This window comes from Pseudorca crassidens, chromosome 20 (assembly GCF_039906515.1).
Source record: "Pseudorca crassidens isolate mPseCra1 chromosome 20, mPseCra1.hap1, whole genome shotgun sequence".
In the NCBI taxonomy this organism is placed as follows: Eukaryota; Metazoa; Chordata; class Mammalia; order Artiodactyla; family Delphinidae; genus Pseudorca; species Pseudorca crassidens.
Genome location: NC_090315.1, coordinates 3303467 through 3327115, shown reverse-complemented (window position 1 = coordinate 3327115; position 23649 = coordinate 3303467). Strand labels below are relative to the sequence as shown.

At 43.5% G+C, this 23649-nt stretch overlaps 2 protein-coding genes across 14 annotated transcripts in view; both read right to left on the bottom strand.

Annotated features, from left to right (window-relative positions):
• The window catches only part of LOC137214294 (zinc finger protein 773-like), a 62538-nt gene that overhangs the window by 27076 nt on the left and 11813 nt on the right, over positions 1-23649 (bottom strand). For 7 of the 13 annotated variants that reach the window (XM_067717811.1, XM_067717812.1, XM_067717815.1 and 4 more), the window contains exons 1-3: positions 5557-8921; positions 3920-3986; positions 1016-1189 (exon numbers count right to left, since the gene is read on the bottom strand). The exons of 4 other annotated variants lie outside the window; for them this stretch is intronic. The gene's annotated coding sequence lies outside the window, so the exon portion shown is untranslated. Of the gene's footprint in view, positions 1-1015; positions 1190-3424; positions 3892-3919; positions 3987-5556; positions 14209-23649 lie in introns of those variants that run through there. 2 more of the 13 variants (XM_067717822.1, XM_067717816.1) reach the window with 2 other exon arrangements.
• On the bottom strand, positions 14353-23275 carry LOC137214295 (zinc finger protein 548-like). The gene is given in 4 exon segments (XM_067717823.1): positions 14353-15126; positions 16959-18987; positions 20325-20451; positions 22929-23275. Coding segments are annotated over 3 exon segments (1416 nt in total). The 5' UTR covers positions 22944-23275; the 3' UTR covers positions 14353-15126; positions 16959-17713.

Here is a 23649-nt window from a genome sequence, read left to right as displayed (position 1 = left end):
ATATGACGAAGAGTATGGAGGTTCCTTAAAAAGCTAAAAATAGAATTACCATATGACCCAGCAATCCACTACTGGGCATATACCCAGAGAAAATTGTAAATCAAAAAGACTCATGCAGGGACTTCCCTGGTGGCACAGTGGTTAAGAATCTGCCTGCCAATGCAGGGGACAAGGGTTCAAGCCCGGGTCTGGGAAGATTCCACACGCTGCAGAGCAACTAAGCCTGTGTGTCACAACTACTAAGCCTGCACTGTAGAGCCCACAAGCCACAACTACTGAAGCCCACATGCCTAAAGCCCATGCTCCGCAACAAAGAACTGCAACGAGAAGCCCACGCACTGTAATGAAGAGTAGCCCCTTCTTGCCACAACCAGAGAAAGCCACGCACAGCAACGAAGACCCAACATAGCCATAAATAAATAAATAAATAAATAAATAAATGACGCATGCACCCCAAAGTTCACTGCAGCACTATTTACAAGAGCCAGGTCATGGAAACAACCTAAATGCCCATCGACAGACGACTGGATAAAGATGTGGTACATATATACAATGGAATATTACTCAGCCATAAAAAGGAATGAAATTGGGTCATTTGTAGAGACGTGGATGGATCTAGAGACTGTTATACAGAGTGAAGTAAGTCAGAAAGAGAAAAACAAATATTGTATGTTAACACATATATGTGGAACCTAGAAAAATAGTACAGATGAACTGGTCTGCAGGGCAGAAATAGACACACAGATGTAGAGAACAAATGTATGGACACCAAGGGGGGGATGTTGGGGTGGGGGGAATGAATTGGGAGATTGGGATTGACATATACACACTAGTATGTATAAAATAAATAACTAATAAGAACCTGCTGTATATAAAAGAAATAATAAAACTCAAGAAAATTATTATAACATTATATAATAGAATTCAAGAATACAAATTTTAAATTTTTATCCATGTTATTTATATATCCTTTTTCTTTCATAAATATTCAGACAGATTTTCTGTAATTTCCTACCTGCTTTTTTCTCCTGCAGTAGAGAAGGGAACCACCATTTGTTGACTTCACAGTGAAAATGAATCTCAGAATTCCCTGGTGGTTCAGTGGCTAAAACTTGGTGCTTTCACTGCCATGGGTTCGATTTCAATCCCTGGACTGGGAACTAAGATCCTGCTAGCTGCACAGTGTGGCCTAAAAAAAAAGAGAGAGAGAGAGAGAGTTACAAGAAGAAAATGGCACCAGAAAATTAATCTGTGATAAAGGGGTTGTTGCTGGCATCAGAGTAAAAGTGCTTGGCCTCCAGCAGTTTGACATAAGTGGCTGTCAAAGATGACTCCTTAAACTTAAGACAAAGGAAACAACATATGAGACCTGACCTCTATTCCAACCTCATTATAAAAACATGGAAATTTCTTTGGTTCTAAACATCTTGATAAGGATTCCCAGCATTATAACTTTTTATCCTTACAAGGATTCATTTTGTCCCCCTTAAAACAAGTATTTTAACCAGATGTCTTAATCATTTTCTCTTCCAATACCAGCAGAGGATGATGACGTAACAGTAAAATAAATACTATTAACAGAGTACAATCACTGCAAAAGCAGAAACCCTCTAAGTGGCTGCATACTGTAAAACTGTAAGTTTACATAATGCATGATGTGTATAAAAATACAACTACGGCATCACTAATCATTAGAGAAATGCAAATCAAAACTACAATAAGGTATCACCTCACACCAGTCAGAAGGGCCATCATCAAAAAATCTACGAACAATAAATTGTAGAGAGAGTGTGAAGAAAAAGGAAGCCTCTTGCACTGTTGGTGGGGATGTAAATTGATACAGCCACTATGGAGAACAGTATGGAGGTTCTTTAAAAAACTAAAAATAGAACTACCATACGACCCAGCAATCCCACTACTGGGCATATACCCTGAGAAAACCATAATTCAAAAAGTGTCATATACCACAATGTTCACTGCAGCGCTATTGACAATAGCCAGGACATGGAAGCAACCTAAGTGTCCATCAACAGATGACTGGATAAGAAGATGTGGCACATATATACAATGGAATATTACTCAGCCATAAAAAGAAACGAAACTGAGTTATTTGTACTGAGGTGGATGGAGCTAGAGTCTGTCATACAGAGTGAAGTCAGAAAGAGAAAAACAAATACCGTATGCTAACACATATGTATGGAATCTTAAAAAAAATAGGTTATGAAGAACGTAGGGGCAGGACAGGAATAAAGACGCAGATGTAGAAAATGGACTTGAGGACACGGGGAGGGGGAAGGGTAAGCTGGGACGAAGTGAGAGAGTGGCACTGACAGATATACACTACCAAATGTAAAACAGATAGCTAGTGGGAAGCAGCCGCATAGCACAGGGAGATCAGCTCGATCAGCTCAGTGCTTTGTGACCACCTAGAGGGATGGGATAGGGAGGGTGGGAGGGAGACGCAAGAGGGAGAGGATATGGGGATATATGTATACATATAGCTGATTCACTTTGTTATAAAGCAGAAAGTAACACATCATTGTAAAGCAATTATACTCCAATAAAGATGTTAAAAAAAATACAACTAACTACGGGATAGATTAAGACTAAGTATAACAATCTCATTCAAAGCACTAAATTAAAATTAGTAACATGGAGCAAAACAAGATCAAAAAGTGGAAATGTCCATTTAAATACAATAATAATTTTAACATATACGCTAAACAAATGTGTGCTTTATATACCCCAGAAAGCAAGGAAGGTATGGCCAGCATAGCAATGTTTATAATTACAGAAAGGAGACCAAAAACAAACAAGCCAAAAGAAAAAAACAAAGAAAGCCTTCAACAGCAGGATTTATAAAGATATTTTACTCATATACTGTATTCACACTATTAGAACACTGCAAAAGAAGGAAAATTAACGGATAGCCATGAAAAAATGGGTAAAGCCCACCATATTGGGTGTGACACATCATAATACTTATATGATTCCAGTCATAAGAGAGTTTTAAGATAACTGAGCGAAGGTAAACTATAGTCGTCGAATATTTTCCACACAGCTGAAACTATCAGGAAAAGCAACGAAATGCTTACTTGAAACATCAGACAATACCTTAACTTTTGGGGGATGGGGATAACTGTTATGAAAGGAACCCACAGGCGGCTTCTGGGGTCCTACTTATATCTCATATCTTGACTTGAGCAAAGAACGGGTATTAGTAAGAGCTGCTTATTCAACTGAACATGGAAGTTCCCTGCAATTTTTTTTTCCCCACGCACGTCTTATTTCAATATTCGGAAAACCAAGGTTTTGGGAAACAAAAAAACACAAACATAGGATGCTCGTTATAGAACATTGATAAGAACGAAAATACTGCAGAATGAGAAGAGTTGTCTGAGGGTCCGGAAAAAGCAGCATTTACCTGAATCGCACCCATCCGCTTGGCCGTCCCAGCGGAGTCTGCGGGCAATGGTGGGGCCCGGGCACGGAGGCCCGTCCCGGCCCCGAGACAGAGTCAGGCCGGATGGCGCCCACGCGGAGCCTCAGCCTTTCCTCAGAGCAGCGGACACAGCGCCTTCCTGGCTCCCTTCACCTGGTGCCGACCCAAGGTACCGGAGCGGGCACCAGCGAACAGGTCCGAGTTTAAAAATGTCGCCCGCGGTCGACGCCGGAAGGCCCGCCCAGACACCGCCCCCCTAGTACGGAAGTGGCTCTCTCCTGAGCCGTCATTGGTTCAGGGACCCTTACGCGCCGCGCTTTGCCTTCAGGGTAATGTGGTTCACAGCGCTCTACGACCTGTCAAGTGGCGGTGCTCCCCACCTCTGGGAAAGTTCCTCCTCACCCTGAGGGTAGCTGGGAAGGAGTGTCCCAAGGCTCTGAGTACTGGCGGGGTTCACGCTTCTTAAAGGGGACGCACCCAGATATCCGCAGAACCACGCTTCTTAAAGGGGACGCACCCAGATTTCCGTGGAATGTAGTCTGTGCTGTTCAGAGAGAGGTACTCAGATATAATAGAGTTATATTCATATATATATATATATATATATATATATATATATATATATACTATAATAGAGTTATAGTTCAGATGTTCCCCAAACCTAAAAAAAACAAATGCGCACATGATACCAAATTGTCACTCAGCCACAAAGTGCATCCATCCATAGTTGGGGTCTAATAAACATGGTCTTACTGCTCTTCCAAAGTATGTAGGCTGATGCTTTAGACTCAATTTATGAGTCTCAGTGTGTTAAGTCAGGGTCAAGAAAGCAAAGTTTCCAGACAGGGCCATGGTGGGGAAGACAGAGGAGGGATGTGGGATGGCCAGAAGCAGGTGGACAATGTGTTGTGTCTCTGCTTCCCTCAGAAGAAACGTAGAGCCAGTGACGGTGTCCCATTCAGGGGTGGACACATAATTCTTACTCCACATTTAGATATGTATTCAGTTCTTTTCTAGAATCTAAGATCTACCTATCTCAAAAGAGTGACTTACCGCATGCCATTTTCTCCCTGGACAGTGACTCTACGGTCCCAGTCATAGTTTATTTACAAAGGGGGCATTTGAATCCTGAGATAAAGGATTGGTTTACATGATCCTCGTTCCTTGCTGGGTACAATATAATTTTACCCACAATTGCAGTAACAATGCATGGAGAGTTGATATCATCTCAGAAAAATATTTGTGAAATTTGGAAATTGCTGAAATCCATCATTATTTAATTATTCAAAGTTAGTGGCCAAAATAGCCCTTGACCATGTGAACAAGGTTAGGCTCTCAGTGCAGTTTCTAGAGACACTGAAGTCTGAGAAGTAAGGGAATAAAGCAGAGCACGTAGTTACACAGGAAACTTGGCTAGCTTGTGGTTATAGCTTTGTAACATGTGATCTATTATTTATTTATTTAAAATTTTTTTATTTAAGTACAGCTGGAAGGGCTATGTAAAGAGAGCAGACAGCTAAAAACAAACAGGGTATCTGTAGCATCATATTTATTCCCTCCTTAAGAAACATTCTTTAAGTTTCCCTCTTAAGAAACATTCATTAAGTGCCTACACCATTCCAGGCACTACTTTGGTTGCATCAAGATCAAAAGAGAAAAAGATGCCTGCCCTCATGAGTCTGACCTTCCGGTCAAAGGAGATGAACAGTAAGAATTAATGACAACACAGTCAATTACAGAATACATTTATGTGTTTTGAGTGTTAGCCAAAATTTCAGAAATGAAGACGTGATTGATCAGGCATTTATTTAGGGCTTGTTAGGACACCCAGGAAACGTAGGTGAGAGAAGCACTTGAATTGTTACCTGAACTACAAATGGAGGAAGCCTATAAAGGCAAAAAATGGAAGGCCACAGTTAGTTCCATAAGTTGTTTGTCAAGAATTATAATTGGAGCTGTCAAGAAGTAAGGGTGCTTATAAAGCAAGGATTGGTTAGGGTCAGAAATGGCAATATAGTTACAAAGGGGGGAATGTTGAAACTGCAAGGTTGTAGTTAGCAGAAGTTTTAAAAATGTCTCCTGTCTGTTATCAAACTGAACCTGGGTCTGCTCACCTACTTTCTTCTGATTGGTTGCTGGTAAGGTCACAGGGTGATTTTCAGGAATATTCATCATCAACTTTCTGTTTCCAACCAGTCTCAGGCTTATGTGCTTGTTGTCATCATGTAGTCACCATCCTCCACCTGGCTGGAGGTCTTGTTTCTGCAAAACAACTCAAGGATATGCATCAGATTGTTATCTATAACCTTTCAGAAGGAACTAGAATTCCTGTGAGTGTTTTATCACTGAACTATTGTTCCAACTGTCATTACTGGTTTTGACTGCTTTTCCTTTCTTTCTACACTCTCACCTCTCTAATTAGTAACTACTTGAATCTGCTCTTTGGAACTCAGGGAAGGCCTAGGAAACTAAAGTCTTTCTCTATGTACAGGAAACAAGGGAGACTTCCCTGGTAGCACAGTGGGTTAAGACTCTGTGCTCCCAACGCAGGTCGGCCTGAGTTCGATCCCTGGACAGGGAACTAGATCCCACATGCATGCCTCAATTAAGAGTTCACATGCCACAACTAAGGAGTTCACCCACCACAACTAAGACCTGACACAACCAAATAAATAAATAAATATTAAAAAAAAAAAAGAAAGAAACAAGGGGGACAGACTTTTGTACCCAGGAGGGCCCTGCAGGGTCCTGTTCAGCTTCAGAAACAAGGGTGCCATGGCTTGCAGAGCCTGGTTCAGCTATGCCTCAGAGGCACCTCTGTAACGTCTCTTCTTGTGCTTTTCCTCTTGGTCACCTCTGCGTGGATCCAGAGCTCTAGAAGCCCATACAGGTGGGAAAAATCCAGAGTCCATAACAATGCCATCCCTAAAGGATGCAGGAAGTTCCACTCACCTGTTGTGCACTGCATCTTAAGAGCACTTTGCTAAGCCTTCACTGGCTCAGTCACTGTACCTGCAGACTGAAGTGACTTCTGGGTAATACAGTTCCCAAATGAAGCATGTAGATCTCCAAAATGTGATTTTTTTCATACTTGAAAACACGGGTACTTAACTACTTAGCAGGAAAGGTGAAGACAATGTTTAGACTTGCCAGAAAGGTAAAAATGAATAAAGAAGCTGTACTGTGGCATGTATTCACTGGCCTAACAAATGTACCACAAGCATCTAAGGAGTTTCAACCACAATAGTAGGTGCATGGGACATATTGGGAATAGGGTTGTCAGCTGTTTCATGTATACAGCACAAGTCCTGTATTTCACAATTTTGTCCACAGTCCTTTGACTTCGTCAGCACGACATAAACATCGTACATCCCGCTTTTTGCAATGATTTCCAAAACGCCGTCAGTTAATTTGGAAAATGCTTTATGGTTTCTCTCAGGTTTGGCTGAGGGAAGACTAAAAACAGATATTAACAAATAAAGTGCTTACTTTACATAGTCAGGAGAGGGAAAATGTGTTCCTTGGCCACAGTCCAAAGTCATGAACAAATAATCATCGTTTCTAAGAGATAACTTTCGATGAATACATGTGTCCTCAAAATCAGCAGGGTCAACGACAGCCTCAAGAGAGAAACTAAGCTTCTGGAAGTTAGCAAATCATTGATAGGGACAAGCTTTTGAAATTTAACCAATCGGTGATAAGACTACTGCTCCCCAACCCGAGTCCTGAAAGACAGCCTATCAGTGACAGCTCCAGGCTCCTAAGCAACAGTCAATCAGCAACTACCTCAGTTCCATGCCCCAGCTTCTTAAAGTCAGCTGGTCAACAGGAGTGACCACACTAACACTGCGGAAAGTCCAGAAATCCTTCAACACACACTTCTGAAATTCCTCCATTCCTTAATGACTGGCTCCATAAAAGATAAATGCAGCTCAAGCTTTGTTCTAGGACACTGCCTGACAACTACAGCTCTCCCTCGTATGCATGCATAAGGTCCACATTTTTTGTATAAATATTAAGTTCAATTGTTAGCTCAGAAGTTTGTAAACTTTTCAATGGTTCAACAATTGTTTATGGTTTCTTATGAGTTTAGAGTTAATAGCTATGTATAGATGGCAATTTGGGTGGGGATGTAAGGAAAAGGAAAGAGAAGGGCACTGAAACCTTACTGAGGCAACGGGAATATTCATTGACAACTCTGATGATGGGTTCAATGTCTATACATATGTGAAAATATGTCATGTTGGACACTTTATATAAATGCAGTTAATCTACACCAGTAATCCCTCAATGAAGTTGTTTGGGGAAAACTTTTTCCCATAAAGCGTTAAAATGCTATTCCTTCTAGAATATCAAACAACTGACAAAGCTGTACTGATCATCAGGACCCACTCCCCACATCTTACATGAGTCAACTCTGATTCTTTGTCTACAAAATGGGGGAATAATGGAAACATGTCCACTCGTGTCACCAAGAATGATGGCTAGGACACAAAAGACCCATCCCTGAAGAAGAGAATCTCCCTTCACTCCCTCATGAGGTTCCTGCTTTGCCATTATTGTTTGAGGGAAACAGCCCAGAGAGGCTACAGGGATCCATAAAACCTCTGGCTCTGCTGCTCTGCCAATAAACTGGCTACGGGGACTGGTCTGCAGGTCCCGAGTTCTGTGCACTCTCTTTCCACCTGGCCAGTTACTCAGATATTCACAGAGACCCCTTTGGAAGTGGTTTATCCACTCTACTTTGGGGCAGTCTCCACCAGTCCAGTCCTTATTAATCCAGTCACAATTTCTGTACACAATATGGTTCCCAGCCTGGGCCTTGTTAAAAGTTTTATGTCCATGGACATAAACCTACATGATTTTTCTTCCTCAGGACACAGAGCTCCTAGGTGGGTATCAGGAGAAAGCTATCTCTCAATAATACCATGGAACATCCACGAAGTTCATGGTACTGTCAAATATGCTATTGTTTGCAAACCAACTGCCCCAAGTGACTGCGGAGCCACAAATAATCTTCACAACCAGGGCAGGAGATCTTGGTGCAAGGGTCATTCAGACTTTCCTAGGAGGCCTCAAGCAGCAATGCAACTAGGCCAAATCTACACTTAGAGTTGTGCTTTGTCCTCCTGCTGTTTCCTTTGGAGCACACAAAGTTGAGAGCCCCAGAAGTCTGTACTTTTTATTCTGGCAGAGCCCAATTCTGTTCTCAACCCACAGCATACAGTAAACAGAAACCCAAGAGTAAAGGTGGCTTAAACAATAAGACCTAGGGGAGGGATGGAGTGGGAGTTTGGGGGTAGCAGATGTAAACTTTTATACAGAATAAATAAACAACAAAGTCCTACTGTATAGCACAGGGAACCATATTCAATATCCTATGATAGGGCTTCCCTGGTAGTACAGTGTTTAAGAATCTGCCTACCAATGCAGGGGACCCGTGTCCGAGCCCTGGTCCAGGAAGATCCCACAGGCTGCGGAGCAACTAAGCCTGTGCGCCACAACTACCGAACCTGTGCTCTAGAGCTCGCAAGCCACAACTACTGAGCCCATGTGCCACAAATACTGAAGCCCGCACGCCTAGAGCCTGTGCTCCGCAACAAGAGAAGCCACCACAGTGAGAAGCCCGTGCACCACAATGAAGAGTAGTCCCCGCTTGCCGCAACTAGAGAAAGCCCGCGCACAGCAATGAAGACCCAACACAGACAAAAATAATTAAATTTATTTATTTGTTTATTTTAAATCCTGTGATAAACCATATGGAAAAAAATATACATATATCTGAATCCCTTTGCTGTATACCAGTAATAAACACAACACTGCAAATCAACTGTACTTCAATAAAAAAGAAAGAAACAAAGAAAAACACCCAATAATAACTTTATCGCAAAAACCAGCAAGGTGAGCAGTTCCTAGGGTGGGTAAAATTGAGGCTCGAAAAAATCTGTCAAGAATGTCATAAGACAATCAATAATGACCCTGAAACAAGCGAAACCTCTGTAAGCTGCCAGCCAACAGCTGATGGAGTCCTCTGTCCAAAGTGGGTGATGTCCACACCTGAACAAATCAAAGGGGTGGGCATGAGATCTCACCAAAGGGCTCAAATGGCTGGCGAATACTCCAGGAAAAGCAAGAGACTACAGCAATCTGTTCTCTCTGCTTTCTAAAAAAAATTGAGATATAATTAACATATAACATTTATTAGTTTCAGATGTATAACATAATGATTCAGTATTGGTTTATATTGCAAAATGATCACCACAATAGGTCTACTTCACGTTTTCCTCATAGTTACCTAAGTTTTTTTGTGTTGAGAACTTCTATGATTTACTCTTAGCAAGTTTTAAACACCCAATACAGTATTACTAACTATAGTGACCATACTCCCTGCCAGCTAATACCAGGAGAGTGGCTTCTATAATACACATGGGCAGTGACAGAACTCCATTGACGGCCCCAGGCAGGTCTGAAAGTGCAACAGAATTCACCAGTTTCCCACAAACCTGGCCCTTACCGTGAATCTCCCAGTGAGGATGTCTGGATGTACAAGATGCAGTTTCTGGAGGATATCTCCCTCACAGGGGCTAATCTCCAGAGCTTACATCTGTTATTATGTTAAAAAGCCAAGAGCACAGTGGCTGCACGTGTAACGTCTTTCTCCAGTGTGAGCTTCCTGGTGCTGAATGGAGACAGACTAGTGGCTGAAGACTGTGCAACATCTGCCGTACTCCTAATACCCTGCTGGGTGTGGAATAGTTCTGTAAGACCAAAAGTTTCTTGATGGTGGAATACACAGCACAATGATACTGGGATACATGAAAGACAGAACACTTTGTTACTTACAGCTCAGAATGAAAGACGTTAGACAGGCCAACAAAGAGGGCTGAGCCCAGGGACAGGATTAACAGAAAGCTGGAGCTGTGGTGGGCAGTTTATATTTGGCAAGAGTGATGGGATTAGCTAGGTTTCATGAGCTGTCTGTGGATTGGCTATTTTGAATAATTGTATGGGTTCCAGAACATAGGAGCTATCACTAAATGTCTGACACCTTGGTGTCTGGTAGTCCAGAGAATGAGAGCTTGATAAGGAAAGTGGTTGGGGTTGTGGGCTTCATCAGCTGTTCTAGAAGGGGAACGGACAGTTCTTCTCCTGCCAGGGCTTCAAAACTGAGTCAAACCACTTTCAAAAACTTAAAAAGTATATATCAAAATGCTGTGTTATTGACATACACAAACATATAGGAGAATGGAATAAAAGAGCACAGAAACAAACCTTCGCATACATACTCAGATGTTTTTAAAGGGTGCAGAGATCATTCAAAGAGAAATGAGTTTTTTCAGCAGGTGGTGTTGAAAAAACTAGATAACCATACATAAAAGAATGAAGTTGCACATGCATCTTACATGATATAGCTGTATCGGTGTAAAATGGTACAGCTACTATGGAAAACAGCCCCTTAGTTCCTCAGGAAATTTACATATTGAAATAATGATCCAACAATTTTCCATCTGGAAACATACCTAAAAAGGACAGAAACCAGGGCCTCAAAGAAATATTTGTGCAATCGTGCTTACAACAGCATTATACGCAATAGCCAAATAGTGAAAGCAACCCAAGAGCTCACTGATGAAGGGATACAGAAAAAGTAGCTTATACATAAAATGGAGTACTACTCACTCAAAAAAGACGGAAATTCTGACACATGCTAGGACGCAGATGAAACTTGAGGACATTGTCTTCAGTGAAATAAGCCAGCCACAAGAGGAGAAAACCTTTATGACTCTTATATAAGGTACCCAGAGTGGACAAATTCATAGATAGAAAGTAGAATAGTTGTTGTCAGGGGATAAGAGAGTGGGGATGAGGAGTTGTTGTCTAATGGGTTTACTTTCAGTTTTATGAGATGAAAATACTTCTGAATATTTGTCTGCACAAAAGGTGAATGTATGATTACCGATAAACTTACAGTTAAATATGGTTAAGACTGTAAATGCTATGTTACAAGCATTGTATCACAATTTAAAAAAATTTTAAACACCTGCATAGCAGTACTTCCCAGCGCTAAATCAGACCAGACTTCTCCCACATTCACTGCATTTATATGGCTTTTCTCCCATGTGAACGCTCTGATGAAAAATGAGCGTAAAGTGGTCTTTTAATGTGCTTCCCACACTGGCTGCACTCATAAGACATTGGCCTAGTGAGAGCTCTCTGGTGTTCAATGAGGCCAGATCTTCGTGTAAAGAACCCTCCACATCCAAGGTGCTCATATAGCCTGGTTTCAGTGTGGATTTTCTGGTGCTGAACCACATGGGATGGTCTGATTAAAGTCTTCCCACTTTCGCTGCAATGGTTTTTCTGGTGCTCAACAAGTATGTGTTCATGGCTAAAGGTTTTCCCACATTCACTGCACTTGTAATCATTCTATCCACTTTCAAAGGTCTCCCTGCCCTCCATGTCACTGTGTGTCTTCCCTCGTGTGAGGGGCCTGGTTCTGGAGAAGGCCTGAACTGGCCGGAAAGTCCTTCCCTCCCGTTCAGCACGTCAAGGTCCTTTCTGCCACGTGAAAGCTGCAGTTCTTCACCAATGAAGTCCTCCCTTCATCCCATCTGGGGAGTTTCTTCCTACTCGGCTCCCTTTGGTGCTGGGAAAGACTCACCACACGGGTACACCTCTTGCTCGCGCTGTGTCCCATCATACTCAACCAGGCGCAAAATGTCTTTCAAGAGTGGGCCACACATCACATTAAGAATGTGACTTCTGGGACTTCCCTGGGGGCACAGTGGTTAAGAACCCTCCTGCCAATGCAGAGGACATGGGTTTGAGCCCTAGTCCGGGAAGATCCCACATGCAGCGGAGCCACGAAGCCGATGCCATGACTGCTGAGCAGGCAGTCTAGAGCCCGTGAGCCACAACTACTGAGCCCTGATGCCACAACTAATGAAGCCCATGTGCCTAGAGACAGTGCTCCACAACGAGAAGCCACCACAATGAAGAGTAGCCCCTGAGTGCTGCAACTAGAGACAGCCTGTGCAGCAACGAATACCCAATGCAGCCAAAAATAAAAAGATAAATAAATTAATTTAAAAAAAGAAAAGAAAAGAATGAGACTTCTGGATAGATGGACCTGGCTTTGAAGTCTTGACCTGTGACTCTATAACTGCATCACCTTGCTCTGAAAGCGCCTCCTCATCCTGGGCTCCACGTTGAAAACCTGAAAGGAGAGACATGCCAATAAACGTGGCCCCAGCAGAAATGTGTCTCAGACACACCCAGCAGTAAGTCCTTAAGATTGTTGAGATGCATGGGGCCAGAGCCTGTGTGAGGAAGGCCTGCTGTGCAGAGCTGAGCCTGGGAAGCTCATCTGATGGCAGAGCACAGATGATGGGTAAGAACACGAGGAAGGGTCTTCAACTTACCTTTCAACAAAGCCTGGCTACTGGTGACTGGTGAGCAATGAGTAGAAGGCTGTGTCCAGACCCAGAATGTCTGAATGCATCACAGCAGCTGGGCTACAAGGAGTATTTAAGGACACATGCACATATCCCAACACTTTAAGTGCAGGTCAATGTTGACAGCACTGCAAAGGGAGCAGTGGAAGGGAATGGGTGAGAACCAGGGCCAGAAGTGAAGAGTCACAGCATCAACAGCGGGCTTCCCTGATGGTGCAGTGGTTGAGAACCCGCCTGTCAATGCAGGGGACCTGGGTTTGATCCCTGGTCCAGGAAGATCCCACATGTCGCAGAGCAACTAAGCCCATGTGCCATAACTACTAAGCCTGTGCTCTGAGCCCGCATGCCACAACTACTGAAGCCTGCTTCTTGTTGCTTGAAGCCTGCACGCCTAGAGCCCATGCTCTGCAATGAGAAGCCACCACAATGAGAAGCCAGCGCACTGCAATGAAGAGTAGCCCCCACTCGCCGCCAACTAGAGAAAGCCCGCATGCAGTGGCGAAGACCCAACACAGCCAAAAATAAATAAATAAACTAAAATAAACTTATAAAACAAAACAAAACAAAAAACATCAACAAGAAAGTAAAGGTAGAAACTCTTGAAATCTGTCACTGGTACCACACACTGGTGGATATAGGACACAGGCCTGGTGTGATGGGAACCCAGCTCTGATACCTCACCATTTCCTCACCCCCACGCACATGGGCCACGTTCATTTCAGCCTCCCTTGATGCTGCAGGAAAAACATCCACCCTGTCAGGCACCCAGGGCCCTCCTATTGCTCAAGGTGAGAAACCACCTGGGCCTGAGGAGGCCAGTCAAAGAGGAAAGACAGGGAAAGGGAGTGGGCCCCGTCCCATGAGATCACACATTCTAAAATTATAAGGACATTAAAGGAAGGTCTTAAAGGAAACAAGCCAGTGGTCCCCTCAAGTAGTGACCAGGTCAGTATGTGAACATCCTGGCATAAGCAGGTCCCAGAGTCTGTCAGCAAAGGACAGTGGAAGGCCTGGGACACCAAGGTTCCATGCCTCTGGACAGAGTCACCCAACCAGGGACAGGGAAGGCTGGTGGGATCTTTATTACAAACATCAAGATTTCTGAGCCCTGTCTTATAAGACCTCAGAGCAGCAAGGATGGGACTGCTGGGAGAGAAGGAATACAGTGCACAGAGCCCAGTGCTGGCACCAATGACACACATGCCAGGAAACCAGGAAAGGAAGCAGTGCCCATGGTCTCACTGTGGGAAGCTCAGAGGTTTCACTTGGCTTGATCTGACTCTGGTTTGGTAACAACCTCATATTAACAGCTTGAAACTGCCCAGGGTTGGAGCATTTATATCAGGGAAATTGGCAAATGCAATAATCAAGGGTTGGCCGAGTTTTTTTTCTTTTTACTAACTGTCTAGACTTAAAGTAATGGAAACTATGCTAATAATGAGGACTACACATGGTGAGTAATGTTGTGAATAGCAGAAACATTTATTCCACCCAGCAAAGTCACTGAAGAAAAGTCAAGTTCCAACACATTTATTGTCTTCTTACGTACTAAAAAGAAGACATACATCTGACAAATGAACACAAAAATGTTCAACATCATGAATCACTAGGGAAATGCAATCAGACCACAGTGAGATACATCTCCACACTTTTAAAACAGATAATATTAAAAATACAGACCATACCAACCTAGTTCTGGTAAGGAATACAGGGGAACTGGAATGCTCCCATACTGCCGATGGGAATGCAAATGGGTACAGCCACTCACTTTAGACTAAGAATCCCTATGTTCATATAAAGAATTTTATGTACACGTTCACAGTAAGCTTATCTGTGATAGCCAAACTGGAAACAAACCACAAAACCTCATCCTTTAACAGACAGATGGATAAACAGTCAAATGTTGGCATATTTAAACAGTACATTTTTCAGATATTTAAAAAATGATCTCTTCATGTAGACAAATTAGATGATTCTCAATATAATTATGCATCGTTAAAGAAGAAAACAAATACAAAAGTAAACATTAAGATCACAGTGATGGGGGCTTCCCTGGTGGCGCAGTGGTTGAGAGTCCGCCTGCCGATGCAGGGGACACGGGTTCATGCCCCGGTCCGGGAAGATCCCACATGCCGTGGAGCAGCTGGGCCCGTGAGCCATGGCTGCTGAGCCTGTGCGTCCGGAGCCTGTGCTCCGCAACGGGAGAGGCCACAACAGTGAGAGGCCCGCGTACTGCAAAAAAAAAAAAAAAAAAAAAAAAAAAAAAAAAGATCACAGTGATATTAAAAGTCTAGAAAACACTACCTAATTGAATGGGAAAAAAGTAAATCAAAGGACTTCCCTGGCAGTCCAGGGATTGGAAATCTGTGCTTTCACTGCTACAGCCAAGGTATAATCCCTGGTTGGGGAACTAAGATCACACAAGCTGTGCAGCATAGCTGGGGGAAAAAAAAAAAAGTAAATCAATACTAGCTACCTGAGAGTCCTGGGAGAGATGTCAGAAGCTGATATGGGAATGATGGATGTTTGTTATTATGATGATGATTCCATGGCTTTAGAAGTATTAAAATTTACCAAGCTGTACATTTTAGGTATGTTCATTTCAATGCATACAAACTATACAGCTCAATTAAATTGTAATAAGAATTGGTTTCACATAAAAATCTGAACTTCTTTTCTGAATCTCTTTTCAGTAAAACTGTGGCAACCACAGCTCAATTCCATCACCTCTCCTACTCTCATGAGGGGATTCTTTCACAGCAGCAATGAAGACTTGCAAGCAATAAAACGTGTTTCCACTTAAGTTATCCAGGAACTCTGCCTGGGTCCTAAAATTCACATGCCTGAACTACATGATTTCCACTCTCATTCCCCATTGTCTTCACTGTGCAGCAGTGGACTTCAGAGAAAAAATTTGCAGATGCTATAGGAATCCTAAAACCTTTACGTTATTCAGTCTGACACAGACTGGGGGTTCAGGGGGAGAGAAATAGCTCTGTAGCTCCTGAGAATTTCTGCAAAAACCTTATCCTAAACAGCCAGTCATGGGAACACTCGTGGATGCAGCTTTAGAAAAGGCTCATCCCTTCTTGTTGCTAGTCTCTCACATCCTATTAATTCCCAGTGTTTCTGTACCAAATATGGTTCTCTCCTGATATCTGTAATCTAACAGTCATGAACACCAGCCTACCACATTGCGGACATCATAGCACACGTGGACATTATGGCACATGGCTCTTTTCCAGCTGGACCTAGAGAAATTCTTCTCTTGAACAGTACTGAGGTCATGATGTGACATTCCATGTGAAAAAAGAGAACTTATGCAGCTCCAAAAAACACTGGTGGTTCATACAACTGTCCTCATCTCAGGGTGACCTCGGGACCCACCAAAAATTCTAACATCCAGGTCACAACATTAGCCCCACAGAGCCCTGCAGTCTACCCCAGGAAACCTTCAACAACAATTCAAATTAGTGAAAACTATTCTCCACCATGATACTATCCCCAGTGAGGTATACAAACTTTGGAACACCCACAAAACCTGCTCCTCTTCATCCTGAGAGTCCAATTTGCTTCTCAACATCAGTCTAACAGTGGACAAAGCCCAAGATGAAAGGTGGCTTAAATAATAGTTTTTATTATGGCATAGAGCAGAAAAACTGAGGCAGATAATTCCCAAACAGGGTGACTTGGACCTAAATAAAATCCACCATTAACATGGTATTAGACAATACCACCAAAGAAGGCAAACCACTGTGAGCCACCAGGAGAAAATGGACTGGATCCCCATGATCAAAGCTGCTTTGGTCCTGTCATAGGCAGTTGACAGGAACTAAGAGAACGACAAAACCCAAGTGCTCAGGGTATCCATGCTTTTCTACAAGGGATAGGAGAGCACAAAAGCCAACCTACCCTGATCACACTGAGGTGACTGATTCCAGTATTGGGATCTGCCACTTAGTAGAGATAAGAAACTCACAGTGACATTAAATATGGCAAGGGCCCTGCACAGGTCAGAAGTAGAGCATAGCTCCTTAAAAGCTTCCTATGAACCTGGAACTTACAGGCAATCTGCACACTAGGGCTGTTCAGATGTATGGCATTCAACTTCCAGATGATGAGTCCCTCACAGAGCCTACTTAGTATGATGTATTAACTAAGGAGACAGCTCATTCGCTGCTCTCCTCATCTCATTTGAAGGTCTTTCTCCAGTAGGAAATTTCTGGTGATGAATGAGGTTAGACCTTCAGTTGAAAGCTTTCTTACATTCACTGTGCTCACAGGATCCATCTGGGCTGTTAAGTTTCTGGTGCTCAGTCAGAGCAGACTCTGACAGAAAAATTTTCCACATTTGCTGTACCGGCGATGCCTTTCTGTAGCATGAGCTTTTCAGTGTTGAGTAAGCTGGGAGTTTTGGCTGAAGAATCCTCCACATACAGTGCACTCATATGGTTTTTCTCCAGTGTGAACTCTGGTGCTTAATGACAGTGGAGTATTGACTAAAATGTTTCCCATATTCAATGCACTTATAAGGCCTTTCCCCAGTGTAAACTCTCTTGTGTAAAACGAGAGCAGTTTGGCTAAATCACTTCCCACACTCACTGCCCTCAGAAGTCTTTGTGCCAGTGTGAATTCTCTGGTGTACAATAAGGTTGGAGATTTGGCTAAAGAACTTCCCCTTTCACTGCGCTCATAAGGCCTTTCTCCAATATGAATTCACTGGTGCCAAACAAGTGTGAGTGTGTCACTATTTAAAAGTTTTCCCAGGGGCTTCAACTAAAGATGCCTCAACTAAAGATCCTGCATGCCGCAAAAAAGATCAAAGATCCAGGGTGCTGCAACTAAGACCCAGCACAGCTAAATCAATCAACCAAACAATAAATATTTTTTTAAAAAAAGTTTTCCCACATTCACTACACTTATAAGGCTATTTTCCACTGTGGACTCTCTGGTGCTTAACAAGTGAGTCTTTGCGGCTAAAGGCTTTTCCACATTCACTGCACTCATAAGGCCTTTCTCCAGTGTGGACTCTCCAGTGCCGAACAAGACTGTCTTTATAAATGAAGGTTTTTCCACATTCACTGCATTCATAAGGCCTTTCTCCAGTGTGGACTCTCTGGTGACGACAAAGGTTTACTTTAGAAATAAAGGCTTTCCCACATTCACAGCACTTATAAAGCAGTTCTCCAACATGGAGTCTCTGGTGCTCAACAAATGACTTTTTGTGTCTGAAGGCTTTCCCACATTCACTGCACTTATAAGGCCATTCTCCAGTGTGGACTCTCTGGTGAACAAGTGACTTTTTGTGTCTGAAGGCTTTTCCACATTCACTGCACTTATAAGGCCATTCTCCAGTGTGGACTCTCTGGTGCTTAACAAGTGAATTTTTGTGTTTGTAGGCTTTCCCACATTCGCTGCACTTATAAGGCCATTCTCTGGTGTGGACTCTCTGGTGCTGAACAAGCGAGCTTTTCCAGCTGAAGGCTTTCCCACACTCACAGCACTCATAAGGCCTTTCTCTAGTGTGGATTCTCTGGTGCTTAACAAGTATCCCTTTAAAGCTGAAGGTTTTCCCACATTCACTGCATTCGTAAGGCCTCTTTCCAGTGTGGACACTCGGGTGATGAGCCAGTTTGTGTTTGCAGCTGAAGGCTTTCTCACATAGATAGTATTTATAGAGGCTATGTCCATTGTGAAAGGCCTCTGCACACTTGGCTTCCTTTTGTGGAGTGACCTGTGGCTGGAGAAGGCTAGAGCTACCAGGGAAATCCTTCCCAGCCTCCTGGCATGTGAAAGAGTTCTTGGATGCATGGACTATGTGGCTCCTCATAAAGGTCTTACCCATGTCTCTTCTAAAGAGTTTCCCTCCACTGTGCTGGTGAAATTTCACACCTGACACACACAGTTTCTGGCCAGGAATTGTTCCCAGGTCTTCAGCTACACACAAACTACTGTCTAAGGCCAGGCAGCACCTCTCCCAGGGATAGGACTTCCGGATGGACAGGTCTGTCTTTGAAGTATTTATTTGTGGCATTTCTATAGAAACATTCTGCTCAGAAGTTATCTCCTTGTGCTCTGCTCCATGCCAACAACCTGAAAGCACAGACATATGGATGAACTTCATGTAGATTTTGGAAGAAGGAGGCGGCCCCATCACAAATATGTGTGTGATGTACCAAGAAATAAATCGATGGGACTATTTTCTGGACAAGGGAGCTGGCAGCATGTTAAGGAAAGGGCCTCTGTGCAGCACTGTGCCTCTCCATGTCACAGAACAGGGAGGACTAACCAGGCAAAAGACACAAGGGTGGTGGGAGCTCACGGAGGAGCCACGGGTCCACAACTCACTCTTCCGGAAACAGTTTTGACAGGCCTTGGTTGCTGGTGACATTTGTGTGCTGTGTGGAAAGCTGTATCCTGGACAAGGAAAATCCGACTGTCACTGAGTAGCTGGTATAAAAGGAGTATTTTATAAATAGGTGCAGACCTCATGACACATTAAGTGTAGGCCAATATTGGAGAGCACAGCAGAGTGAGGATGGAGAGGTCCAATAAGGAGTGGAAGACAGAGAGGTGAGGGGTAATCCTGGGTTGAAAGGGTAGAAATGAAAGAAGGAGCAAAGTATCATGAATGGGTAGGAAAGATAGATATGAGAAAAACAGTCACTGTCCTTGGCACCAAAACAGTGTTCAGCACAGGACATGTGCCTGATATGATCTGAACCCAGCCATGGTATTACTTCCTCCCCCTGATGCCAATCACCAGGGCCAGGCCCACTTTGAGCCCCCCTAGCTGGGGTCGGAGTCATGTCCACTCTGTCACGTACCCAGGGTTCTCCTCCCAGCTCCAGTTGGAGAACAACATGGAACCTAGAAGATGCAACTTCTGAGGGAAAGATAGCACAGGTGAGTGGTCAGTACTGGCCAGGGGAACAACCAATCCCCCCAAAAAAAACCTAAGGAAAGAAAAATAATGTCACAAAAATACTAGTTGAGGAGGGTATCATAGAAACAGCCTAGTGGACCCCACAAATAGTGACCATGTTGGTTCACAACAATGCCTGGTACACTCAGCACCCAGGAAATGTCACCTAAAAGAGGACAGAAGCTGGAGCACAGAGATGGCATGAGCCTATAGAGTCAACGTACCTGGGAGTGGCTGAGAATTATGGAACCCACTGAATAAATTCCAAGTTTTTGAAGCAGAAAATCTTCACTGAACAAACCTCAGAGCAGGTGGTATTGGGGCTCCTTGTGAAAGGAGGCAATCTACACACTCACCCAGCCTTGGCACTTACAGCACAGATGACAAGGAAGCATTAATAGAGATGTGCCCACTGTCTAGCTGTGAAAAGAGCAGACTTCCCCTTGGAAAAAGAAAGAAAGGCAGGGAGCAGCTCAGGATTCTGGGATAGGTGTGAGGGTCTTACCCAATGATGCAACAAGTACAAAGGTCTCCAGCAACACATCATGGTACAGGAGTCTCTGGGCCTCATCAAGAAGCTTCCATTCCTCCTGGGAAAAGTACACAGCCACGTCCTCAAAGGTCACAGGGCCCTGTGATGATGGGACAGATTTGTACATAAGCAGCCTCTCTCCCCAGGACACCATAAGTACTTTTAACCCCAGCCTGTACTCACTCTGGGTTCACCATCCACCCCAGCTCTGTGACTTAGAGGGCAGTGGGGCCCAATAACTCTTCATGCTTCCTTGATCAGTATGTACAACCCTGAGCAACAACAGGCAGGTGGACAGAGAGATACCATGTAATCTGTGAGCCTGGTATGCAGGGCCCTTTCCCTTTCCTCCAAGACAACAGCCTGAGTGTACCCACTATCATGTCTCCCAGACACAAGCAAACTTAGCCCCATCCTTCTCTCTTATACTCCTAGTACTAGGGCCTGGGGCAATTACTTCATACACCTTCCCCACATGCATATTACTCAGTGGACCTCCTCATACATCTGATACCCATCACCACCACCCGGCCCACAAAATTGGCATGTCTCCTGCCTCCTCACATACCCTTCTGCACATGGCATCAGAAAGTGCCTGCCAAAGCAACAGGATCCCACTGTACCCCAACTATCCACTGCCGGTTCCCCAGCCCTCTTCTGAAGGCTTTTCCACTAGGCCTCATTCATGACTTCTACCTCAGTCACAACATGCAGATCTAAATACGCCTGGTCATGTTCATTTCCATATAGCACATTATGTCTCTTCACCAGTTACAATCTTTGCCCATATAACACCCATTCAAAATCCACACCCACTTGACACACCTTAGGTAAACTCATCTGACGTTGTGACAAACTCCCCAAGTTCTACCACAAAATCCTGGTGAGTGCATAGGAAAAGAAATAAGAACAAGCCTGACTTTGCTATTACTTCACCTCCATTTCTGCCTTACCTCTGCATCAATTTCATGGCCAATCTCCCATAAAAACCTGGGCCACCTGCTGCACTTTCCCTACCCCCTACCTTCCCGCTGATGATCACTCCTCTTGTCTGTCTTTGTGACAGCCTGCTTCTCTTCCCTTGTTGCCTAATGGCATCCTGAAGCCTTCCCCAGCACTCTAGCACTGCATGTTCAGCTGTCCACTTTTCTCCTATATTTGGGAGTCACTGGAACATCTGAGACTCAACATGGCTGAAACCCAGTTCACCTGGTGTTTTCACTGCCATGGGCAAGGGTATGATTACTGGTCACGGAACTAAGGTCCCTGCAAGCCGCATGGTACAGCCAAAAAAAGAGGGAGAGAGAGGGAGCAACAAGAAGGAAATGGCACCAGAAAATTAATTTGTGATAAAGAGGTTGTGGCTAGAATCAGAGTAGTTTGAGATAACTGGACATCATTGATAACTCTTTAAACTTAAGACAAAGGAAACAATCTACAGGACCTGACCTTTACTGCACCCTCATTATATAAACATGGGTTCTTGGGTTCTAAACATCCTGATAGGGATTCCCAGCATTATAACTTTTTAACCTTACCATGATTCATTATATCCCCCTCCAAAAAAGGATTTTAACAAGATGTCTTAATCATTTTCTCTTCCAATACCACCAGAGAACAATGATGTACCAGTAGAATAAATACTATTAGAAGAGTAAAATCACTGAAAAAGCAAAAACCCTCTAAGTGCCTGTATACTGTAAAACTGTTAAGTTTACCTAATGCACAATGAGTGTGTATGAAAATACAACTATGGGATAGATTAAGACTAAGTATAATCATCTCATTCAAAGAACTAAGTTAAAATTAGTAACTTGAAGCTAAAAAAGATCAAAAACTGGAAATGTTCATTTAAATATAATAGTAACTTTAATATACACGCTAGACAAGTGCATTCTTTATATATCCCAGAACACATAGCAGATATGACTGCAGTACGAAGTTTATAAATACGAAAGTAGACCAAACAAAAAAGCAAACCAAAAACCATAAACAAAGAAAAGCCTTTAAGAAGAGGATCTATAAAAACATTTTAATCATATAGTAATATCTATAAAATACTTCATAGAAAGAAAAATGAATGGATACTCACGAAAAACATAGGTAAAATAACACCATATTGTGCAAATGAAGAAAAACACAATTCTTACATGATTCAATTCATAAAAAATTTTAAAACAAGCGTGCAAAACTAGAATCATCAAATATTTCCCACATGGTTGGCAAAACTATCAAGAAAAGAAAGAAAATGCTTACTTGAAACATCAGCCAGTACGTTCATTTTGGGGGGATGCGGATAATTGTTTTGGAAGAACCCCGCAGGCGGCTTCTGGGGGTCCTATTTATATCGCATTTTTTGACCTGAGTGGTGAACGGATATTAGTTTTAGAGCTTACTGAACTGCACATTGAAGTTCTCTGCAATTTTCTTTTTCCACGCAGGTCATATTTGAAAATCCGGAAAACCAAGGTTTTGGGGAATAAAAATAACTATAGAACACTGGTAAGAGAACACAGATAAAATAAAACACTGCTGAATGAGAAGAGTTGGGTGAGGCCCGGATGACGCAGCATTTACCTGAATCCGACACATCTGGGCTGTCGCCGTCGCTAGAGTTTGTGGGCGAAGGTGGGGCCCGAGCACGGACGCCCCTCCCGGACCCGGGAGAGAGTCAGGCCAAAGAGCAACCACGCCGAGCCTCAGACTAAGCTCAGAGCAGCGGGCACAGTTCCTTCCTGACTCCCTGACCTCGGGCCGGCCCCGCGTTGCTAACCTTTGAACACATCCGAGTTTACAAAATGACGACCACGGCAGACGCCGGAAAAGCCGCCCAGACGCAGTCCACTAGCTCGGAAGTGCCTCTTTACCGAGCCTTTATTGGTCCAGGGGCGCCGAAGAACGGGCGCAGAGCCTTCAGGGTAATGTAGTTCACAGGCCTCCAGGACCTGGCAAGGGGCGGTGCTCCCCTCCTCCAGGAAAGGTGCCGCCTCTCCGCCAGGGTTGCTGGGAGTGAGGCTCTGAGGAAGGGGGCGAGGTTTCACGCTTCTTAAAAGGGACGCACCAGATTTTCATGTAGTCTTTGATGATCACAGAGAGGTACACGGACATAATATATGAGTTGTTCCCCAAACCTACAAAACCAAATGGGCAGATGATACCAGGTTGTCACTCAGACACAAAGTGCATCCATCCATAGCTGGGGTCTAATTAACGCTGTATTATTGCTCTTCCAATGGATGCAGGCTAAAGCTGTAGACTCAATTTATGAGTTTCACTGTGTTAGGTCAGGATCCAGACA